This window comes from Sebastes umbrosus, chromosome 8 (genome assembly GCF_015220745.1).
Source record: "Sebastes umbrosus isolate fSebUmb1 chromosome 8, fSebUmb1.pri, whole genome shotgun sequence".
NCBI lineage: Eukaryota > Metazoa > Chordata > Actinopteri > Perciformes > Sebastidae > Sebastes > Sebastes umbrosus.
In genome coordinates, this window is record NC_051276.1 from 914,961 (window position 1) to 925,234 (window position 10,274).

Consider the following 10,274-nt stretch of genomic DNA (forward strand, 5'->3'; position numbering starts at 1 on the left):
GAGGTGTGATTGTGATGTGATGAGGTTTGATTGTGATGTGATGAGGTTTGATTGTGATGTGATGAGGTGTGACTCTAATGTGATGAGGTGTGACTGTGACGTGATGAGTTGTGACGTGATGAGGTGTGACTCTGATGTGATGAGTTGTGACTGTGATGTGATGAGGTGTGACTGTGACGTGATAAGGTGTGACTCTGATGTGATGAGTTGTGACAGTGATGTGATGAGGTGTGACTGTGATGTGATGAGGTGTGACTCTGATGTGATGAGTTGTGACAGTGATGTGATGAGGTGTGACTGTGATGTGATGAGGTGTAACTGTGACGTGATGAGTTGTGACTTGATGAGGTGTGACTGTGATGAGGTGTGACTGTGACGTGATGAGGTGTGACTGTGATGTACAGACCTCAATCAGTTGGTTTGTAAGCTGTTTCTATATTTTATGACTGACCTGCTTGAAGAAACAGGTTCTTATGTCTATACAATACAATAATACAATACATGAGGTAGCAGGCAGTCATAGGATAACCTTTAAGACTCATCTGACTGAATATGAAGTTGTGTTTGCTGGATAACTGCTCAGTGACCCCCCCACCCCCTCCCACCCCTCCCCCCCACCCCCCCAGCCCCCCTGCTTTAGGGCCTCACAGCTAAATGATGATGTAGAATATATATCTAAATAGTGTTTGGCCCGTTTGATCCACTGCAGAGTTCCTGGACAAGAACGACGTGTCTCTGGCCTCAGCGGTGTTCGCAGCTTCGTCCCACAGTTTCCCCATCGCCATCATGCAGGTGGCCAGCAGCATGCAGAAGGAGGAATACGTGCTCTGCTTTCACGGTGGGTTTGAATCCATGACGACTCCACACTCTGTTTCTGTGTTTTCTGTTTACAACACCAGATTAACGACTAGTTCATTTGTGTTTTCCTGTACTACTATACTACAAATTCATGTAATTAAACTGTTACTTTGTAAAGATGGGTGACCCTTATCTTTAGTATATATTTGAATTGACTCATCATGTCCTGTCTTAGTTTAGACACAATCAGAGGAGAGTATAGTACGCTTTATTTATGTGGCAGAGTTTGGAGTGTTTGTGGACACGTACGGACGAAGAAGCCGCACTGAGGACATTAAGTGGAGCCGTCTGCCTCTGTCCTTTGGTAAATACACCTACTCCTACATGATGCATCAGTACAGCAGTCAGCAGTACAGCATCACATGCTGACAGTGTTTCCCTGCTGCAGCCTACAGAGAGCCCTACCTGTTTGTCACCTACTTCAACTCTCTGGACGTCATCGAGGTTCAGGGACACGCTGCTCTGGGGTGAGACATTTTGCACCAAATTTGAACAATGTAAGATTTTGTGTGTTACTTCACTGTCTATTCCTCCAGTCCTACAGTGCTGGCTCACCTGGACATCCCCAACCCTCGCTACCTGGGCCCAGCCATCTCCTCCGGGGCCATTTACCTGGCCTCCACCTACCAGAACAAGCTGCGGGTCATCTGCTGTAAGGGAAGTCTGATCAGAGAGTCTGGAGAGCTACAGAGGACCGGCTCCAGCAGAGGGTCAGCTTCCTTCCACAACAAAACACAACAAAAGAAAGAAAAAATACAGAACTGAAATTATAGTGTGTAGGTGGATTAAAAGCACTTAAACACTTACAAAACATGTTACCTCAAAACACATTTCAGTTGAAATTCACACCATTGTTTTAGTTGGATAGGCCAACATTGCCATCTGCTGTCATAATAATAACATACAGTTGTTGGACAGTGTTGTGAGACGCTGCTCTCTGCTATGTCTCCTGCAGTAGTCCCAGTAAGCGAGGCCCTCCCACCTACACAGAGCACATCTCCAAGCGTCTGACCTCGGGCCCCGGCAGCCATGACGGTCTGCATCGAGAGCCCAGCACGCCACATCGCTACCGGGAGGGCCGCACCGAGTTCAGACGGGACAAGTCTCCCGCCCGACCGCTTGACCGGGAGAAGTCGCCCGGCAGGGTGCTGGACAGTCGCAGGGAGAGGTCACCTGGGAGATTCGGAGACAGCACCCGACTTCATGCTGGGTCTGTCCGAACACAACTCGCTCCTGTTAACAAGGTACTGTAGTGGCGTCCTGCTGGCTCAGATCTATAGCGTATAACTGAATAACTGAATATCACGCCCCTCTGTCTCTCAACTATCAACTATTCATTAAGTACAGCAAAGATAAACCCCATAGGTCCTGTAACACACAACACAGGGAGGTTCTATTACTAAACATCTGGTATGCACATTACTAAACATCTGGTATGCACTTATATGTGTAGTTTAGACCACTCTGCTAATCAATTAATTGATTAATTAATCATCGTATTGTCAGATCACAAGTTCCAGGATCTTTATCTGAACTCCTCCCTGAATTTGTACTTCAGTGTAAAATGTATTCGGACACAAGTGTGCACAGAAAAATAGATCTCCAATTTAAATTTAATAAATTTAAGATAATTCTGGCTATATTGTCTATTTTTCTTGACGACAAATAAAATCAAAAGACTAAAACCAACAATAAATATATACTACTAAGTATATATATCTGTTTTGTCGTAGCCTGATAAAGTATATCTTATTGCTCTGTGTGTAGACCGGTGGTTCTTAACCTTTTTCCTGTCAAGTCCCCCAAAATTGTAAACAAATGAGGTCACGGACCCCCATTTGATAAGATTTCACTTCAGGGACCTCCATCCGAAAAGATTATGGTTATTATATATGAGTAAGACCAGAATTCAAAAGCTGTAAACTACAGTTGAGGAGGTAGCAGTGGAGGAAGTGATCAGAATAGTCACTCTTATGACTCTCACGCTCATTTCTATAGTGAATAAAAGAAGTGAAAATAAACAAGTCACATTTTTCTATGGACCTCCTTGAACTCCCTCAAGGACCCCTGGTTGAGAACCACTGGCATACTATACTATGTTTTTTTATGACTTTTATTATTGCATACTATATAATATGAGTTTTTATGACATTTATTATTACTTTTTAATGACTTTTTATGAATGATTTTTTATTATTTTATTATTATTGTTATGTTATTATTACATGTTTTATGACATACTATACTATGACATTTTTATAACATACTATATTATGACATTTTTTAAAACTTTTTTATGACAAACTATACTATGACTTTTTCACTTTTTTATGACATACTATACTATAACGTTTTATGAAATACTATAGTATGATTTTTTATGACATACTATACTATGACTTTTTTCTTTTACTTTTTTATGACATACTATACTATGACTTTTTTCTTTTACTTTTTTATGACATACTATACTATGACTTTTTTTCTTTTTTATGACATACTATACTATGACTTTTTTTCTTTTTTATGTCATACTATACTATGACATTTTTATGACATGGACTTTTTTTCTTTTTTATTACATACTATACTATGACATTTTTCTGACATGCTATACTTTGACTTTTTCTGACATACTATACTGACTTTTTTTTAAACTTTTTTATGACACACTATACTTAGACTTTTTATTAGATAGATATAACATTTTTATGACATGCTATACTTTGACTTTTTATGACATACTATACTATGACTTTTTTTAAACTTTTTTATGACATACTTTACTATGACATTTTTATAACATACTATATTATGACTTTTTTTAAATACTTTTTATGACAAACTATACTAGTACTTTTTTCACTTTTTTATGACATACTATACTATAGCTTTTTATGAAATACTAAAGTATGACTTTTTTTTACTTTTTTATAACATAACATACTATGACTTTGATGACGGACTATACTATGACTTTTTTTTACTTTATTATGACATACTTTACTATGACTATTTATGACATAACATACTAGGACTTTTTTTTACGACATACAATGCTTTTACTTTTTATGACATATATACTATGATTTTTTTTTTAAACTTTTTTTATGACATTTTCACTTTTTTATTACATACTATACTATAACTTTTTATGAAATACTATAGTATGATTTTTTTTGACATGCTATACTATGACGTTTTACTTTTTTATGACATACTATACTATGACTTTTTTTTTACTTTTTTGACATGCTATACTCTAATTTTTTATGATACACTATACTATTATTTTTTTTTTGCTTTTTTATTTCATACTTTACTATTACTTTTTATGACATATGTACTCTGACTTTTTTTTATGACATACTATACTATGACTTTTTTTAAACTTTTTATGACATACTATACTATGACTTTTTAACTTTTTTTTATGACATACTATAATATGACTTTTTAAAAACTTTTTATGACACACTAACTATGACTTTTCAAAGTTCCGCACCGGTGACATCTAAGTCCGAATTAGACCGAATGTGTCCGGTCGTGGCCGGAGACATGTTTTCAGGTTGTCCGTCTGTTCGTACGATCTCAGGAACGCCTGGAGGGAATTCATCCAAAGTTGGCACAAATGTGGACTGAAGGATAAACTGATTAGAATTTGGTTGTTAAAGGTCACTTTGACCTCACGAAACACATTTTTGGCCATAACTCAACAATTATATTGCTATAATGACAATTCAACACACACATGAGAAATATTATTCAATTACAAAAACCTGTGACTGCATTTACAAGAGGATGTTATATTAATATGCATACTGTTCCAACTGTGTTTTAAAATCAGTCATCCCTCTGGACAGTTTTAGATATTCACACAGTATATTGAAAGTGTCAGAAATGCAGCAGTTGAACCGGTGAAAATGACTCTTTGTCCCTGTTGTTGTGTTGCAGGTGTGGGATCAGTCATCGGTGTGAATCCAGGTCTGTGCTGCTCCTGACTGGAGGTTGAAGAGAAACTAATGGAAACCCTCGATCCACTCTGCAGTGCACACGCACACGCACACACACACACACACACACACACACACACACACACACACACACACACACACACACACACACACACACACACACACACACACACACATTAACACAGACACATCAGTCAGGCTGAATGTCGGCCTCATCGCCTGTACATAGTGCAGTCTCACTTCCTGGTTCAACAACACATAAACCTGCACTGGGACACGTCTCCTGTGACAATCCTCTCTTTTTCTGACACCTGCTTTCATGGGAGGAATCCCATCTGCTGATCTACAGATCAAGAGAATCTACTTTATGATACGTACTCAAAGTTGTAAATATTAATGTCTGAGTTTTTATAGATAAAGGGAATAGTCGGCTGGTGAAGCCATGTCTATTTTTTTTAAAAATAAGTTTCTAAAGATGTTGCAGGGAGATTAATGATGTCGTTGGTTACGAATTATAATATCAATATTTCATTAGAATGTGAAGCATCATGTTAGATTCATGATGAGACGGAGGTCTGCTGAGGAGGCAACACTTTGCACATGAGATTGGATTTGAACAGGAGTTAAAAGCTTCTTCTTGTTACACGACCAGTCTTCTTTCTCTGGATCAATGTCTGGTCCTCTTGACTCTCTAGCCTTTCATATACAATCGCTTTATTGACAGTCGTCGTCCGGCCAGACTTTGTAAAACAATTATTAAGCAATGTTCTGCTCCAAGTGTTCCTTGTGTTGTTTTTAGCAAAGCTAAGATCAAGAACCACGCAGCTCTGCAGCTGATGCCGGACGTCGTGCAGTCAGGCCGGCGGACGCTGCCTCAGCTTGCTCTTAGCCCGCCGCCGCCGCCGCTGATTATGGTACAGATGTCCTGTTTCTGTGCAGTGATATGAAGTCTAGTAATCGTCAGGGGTCGTCACTTGCTAGTATCGTTTCTTTAGAGCCGGTCAGACCTCCATTCGTCACATCGGTGAGCATGAATAACTTAGAGCAGCACTCGTCGCTTTGATCTCGATTATTTCTCGGTTGTTCTTTTCTGTCACGTATTCACTTGAATTTGCATTCAATAAGTAGACGTTGATGTTAGACAGTAACTTTACACTTTCTTGATTTTTAGAGATGTATACCAGTACATGCATTAAACATGATTGGAGTGTCTTTCTTCGTGTGTGTGTGTGTGAGTGTGAGTGTGTGTGAGTGTGTGTGTGTGTGTGTGTGTGTGTGTGTGTGTGTGTGTGTGTGTGTGTGTGTGTGTGTGTGTGTGTGTGTGTGTGTGTGGTGCTGCTAGCAGACAACACAGTAGGTTTATCTAGTTTATTTCTCCTTTAATTCTACAACAATGTAATGCTCTTTAAAGTAAATCCGACAAAACAAAATATTCAGACTGAACAAGGAGCACTTGTTGTTACAGGAAACGCTATGTACAGCTACACCGTCCTCTGACAGACATGAGAAGGTTCAAAGTGCTTATCAAACAGAAGGAAAGAAAGAAGGAGGAGAATCCAACAAAAGCTCAGTGATCCCTTTGTGAGAGACCCGTAATAAAACTGCTTGGCACCAGTCTCCACCAGAAGAGACACACACACAGTCACACCGACGCTCCATGCATACGCATACGCACACACACACACACACACACGTCATGTGATTACTGGGCCGTTGCAGCGCTGCCGCCGATAGCGCACGTCAGCGTGAGTGAAGAGAAATACAACATATGCAGAAAAAAAAAGCACAGCAAGGGATCATACTTACAACACGTGTGTTAACTGATGACCTGTTCACCACGTTACCCGACCCTCCCACACATATCCAAGCATAACGCTCGTCACAATACCGAACAGCTCGGTTCACGTTCAGCTCCAGCTGTATTCTGATGCTCTCTGTGGCAGTGTCTAATAAATGTCATGTGCAAAAAATAGCCTCTTTTTTTAAGACGATTCACATTCATGGATTGTTGAAGAAGACGAGCTTGGTGCGCTGCGTGCATGTGATAGTGGTGAGAACACAGAGGAGACGGGCCTCAGACAGGGCTGATAAAGGGACATTATTACTTTATTACTACGCATCTCATTTAGAAATCTTTTCTTTGTTGGTATTTGATGAATTCTGCAGCGCTGGCAGACATTTAGGACATTTAGGACGTAGACGGAGACGTTTGGGAGGAGTGTGAAACCTCGGAATAAATCATCGGTTCATAGGAGCACTGACCTGGGATAAGAAGTTATAAACTTAAGATATAAAGTCAATATTCTGGTTTCAGATCAGTATTCCAGTTTATGAAGGAGAAAACAAAGAGCTGGATTAGAGAGAGGCTGCTCAGGGTCAAACCACATCTTTCATTTAGTCGTCCCGTCTCAAAGAAACTCATGTTTGAACAGTTAATGCCGCTCTTGTTGCTCATCGCCTGTCCATGTATTTTAGTAAATATTACATTTACAGAAATGACGGCGTGTCCTCAGTGAGGGGTCAACAGTTCCTGTGTTCTATTTGAAGGAGTGAAGGTGGAGCTGTTGACCTCAACACACTGACCACTTCCACAGGAGGGCGGCGCTGTTGTTGTCTGACGTCTTTAAACACGACACACACTTCACTCATCTGCTGCTTCTACCAGTGAAACAGCTCCAGTATCATTAAACAGCATCACGTTGTCAATCACACAGCTCTATTCGGAACTCTCCTCTGATAGTCTCAACTTTACTGTCCCGGGTGGTGAACCACAGCGTCTATCTGGGGGGGGGCTTGTATTTGGGACCACTGTTGTCTCAGTGCATAGACATCTCGTCGGCTACAGACACACTCGTTGTATTTCCATCCTGAGGTCACATGATGCTCGATGAATCCCCCCCTCTCATACATCCACAGACCTCCTGTGATTTGCCGATAGCAAACAGAAACGTGGTGTCAGAACCATCTCATCTCAATAAACACTGATTATCCGCTGGCAGCTGAATTGTCTGGATGTTCAACAACAACAGAATCTTAATAAATTAAATAAGAATAAAGGTCTCAAAGTGTGAAAGGGAAACACTGCAGCATCAGAACAGGACACCCTGCGTCTCCAGTTAAAAATATACGCTTCCTTTCTGCAATTCATAAGAAAACAAAGAAATAAAAAAAACTTTTTGGTGACTAATTAAGTGAGCCACTATTCAAGGATTCTATACATTTTCTTAAATGCTATATAGGTATCTGAATATATTATTTATTCCTTTATTTTACACAAACGTGTGTGTGTGTGTGTATGTGTGTATGTGTGTGTGTGTGTGTGTGTGTGTGTGTGTGTGTGTGTGTGTGTGTGTGTGAGAGGAGGTCATTGAATGGTGTCAGGTAGAGCGGCCGTCTCTTTCTGCTGCTGCTCGCCTCCAGAGATCACTAGTGAGGTCATCGTCTGCTGCCTCATAATGAAATGAAATAAGATGAAGATGTGTTGTCTTTGGAATTTGGAGGTTGAATGTGTCAAATTCACAACATTGCTGGTGAGTTCCAGCGAAAGAGGTACGCTGTGAGTGAAGGGCGTGAAGGTAACTGGAGACTCTACTCAGTCAGTCAGTCAGTCAGTCAGTCAGACAGTCAGACAGTCAGTCAGTCAGACAGACAGACAGTCAGTCAGTCAGTCAGTCAGTTGTTGTGTACATCACTAAGTAGTCCTGATCTAAGACTTTCACCGGGGTGTAGGGCTGTACCGAATGTGTTATCAGTGTTATTGTGCTTCTATATATGAATCATTCGTTAATGATTCACTGATGGTTCCGTTAAATCGCTGCTGGACCGCCACGCTACTACAGGAGCGGCCTCCCGCTGTGGGCGGCAGGCCGCAGAGCAGTGAAACGGCTGTTTCTGAAAAGCTAAACGCCAACAAATATGGACTGAAGCAGAATAATTCATTCCATAAAAACATGTTGTGAATTTAGGAAATGATTTAATCTTTTATCAAATAATGTTACAACGCTCTACTACGACTTATTGGAGTCTAAAACAATCCTACACAACATCCACTGTAACCTGATTACTACTAATACTATTAGTAGAATACTAATAATACTAATATTAGAAGTATTATACTAATAGTATTAATATTAGAAGCATTATACCATTAGTAGAATACTAATAATACTAATATTAGAAGTACTATACTAATAGTATTAGTATTAATATTATACGCATTATACTAATAGTAGAATACTAATAATATTAGTGGAGGCTGATCTTTATGTGACACTGGGCACAAACGGCGGTTTTAAACAGAATCACTAGACATGATTTAGAAGTGTGATGTTGTGAATGAAGCGTTGAGAGTATTCGGTACAGCCCTACTGAGGTCAACACTAGTATTCAGAACAAGTAGTAATACTCTGAGAAGTATTCATCCTGTCTGCACTCTGGACTCAATCTCAACATGGACGCAGACAACTGATCGCCAACTAATGTCAATGAGCTATATATACTGTATGTATATATATATATATATACATACAGTATACATACTGTATGTACTGTATATCTATATATATATCACATATACTGTATATGCACACATTTGTGCCATTTTGTGTCAAAAGCTGTTAAAATGTGTGAAGTGGAAACGAAGCCATCCGATGTGTTGAGTTGAGATTGAGCTCAGAGGAGGTAAAAGGGTCAGTTCACCCAAACCACTGAATCCTGTATTACATCAGAGTGACGGGGACGCAGTAACACTGTAAACAGCTGTTACATGTTGTAAAGGGACACTCCACCATGATGTCACAGTGATGTCAACAGATGTGAGTGGTTATTGAGGTGTACCATGGGAAATGTAGGATGTCCAGCATGTGTGGAGCTTGAACCACACTAGGGACTAAGAGTCCAGCTGTATCGGCCTCTGCTGCATCATCTCTCACTAGTCTGGTTTGAATCTGTTCAAAATCAACTGTTCTGAAGAGCAACACTAAACCAGTGGAGCTCCGCTTCACAGGGCAGGTTTCACTGCTGTGAGCCACAAACACTTATTCTATCCCCGATTAGTCAAATCACAGAAGACACTGTAATAGTTGCAGCCCTTCGATGGCTGCTTAGATTCCACTAGAGAGAAGAGAGGAAATGTTTGGGTGAACTGACCCCTGACCAGACGTTGGTAAAGCTGAGGGACGTCTCCACGCCGCTCCTGATCATAGAAGTAGTCCGAGCTCGGAGGTGATGGAACGTGATAGTGATAGACGTCAGTCTGCTGAGCAGCGTGAACGAGCGGGAAATGATTCAATGGACCAAAGTCCTCCAAGAGACCTCCAAGAGACCTCCAAGAGACCTTAGCTACACAGAGACGACCTTCTGCCTGCCTGGTCCAAAGACACCAGGACGCCCATCCTCACTCCTCTGGCCTGGGAGGGCAGTCCATCACTGACACACACACAC

At 40.5% G+C, this 10,274-nt stretch overlaps 1 protein-coding gene across 9 annotated transcripts in view; it reads left to right on the forward strand.

Annotated features, from left to right (window-relative positions):
- LOC119492925 (citron Rho-interacting kinase) overlaps window positions 1-4,841 on the forward strand; it is a 67,282-nt gene extending 62,441 nt beyond the window's left edge. For all 9 annotated transcript variants that reach the window (XM_037777814.1, XM_037777813.1, XM_037777817.1 and 6 more), the window contains 6 exons: window positions 710-838; window positions 1,082-1,162; window positions 1,247-1,325; window positions 1,395-1,568; window positions 1,814-2,102; window positions 4,813-4,841. In XM_037777814.1, coding sequence (XP_037633742.1) covers window positions 710-838; window positions 1,082-1,162; window positions 1,247-1,325; window positions 1,395-1,568; window positions 1,814-2,102; window positions 4,813-4,836 — 776 coding nt within the window. In that variant the 3' untranslated portion in view covers window positions 4,837-4,841. The remainder of the gene's footprint in view (window positions 1-709; window positions 839-1,081; window positions 1,163-1,246; window positions 1,326-1,394; window positions 1,569-1,813; window positions 2,103-4,812) is intronic.
- Window positions 4,842-10,274: the final 5,433 nt, after the last annotated feature.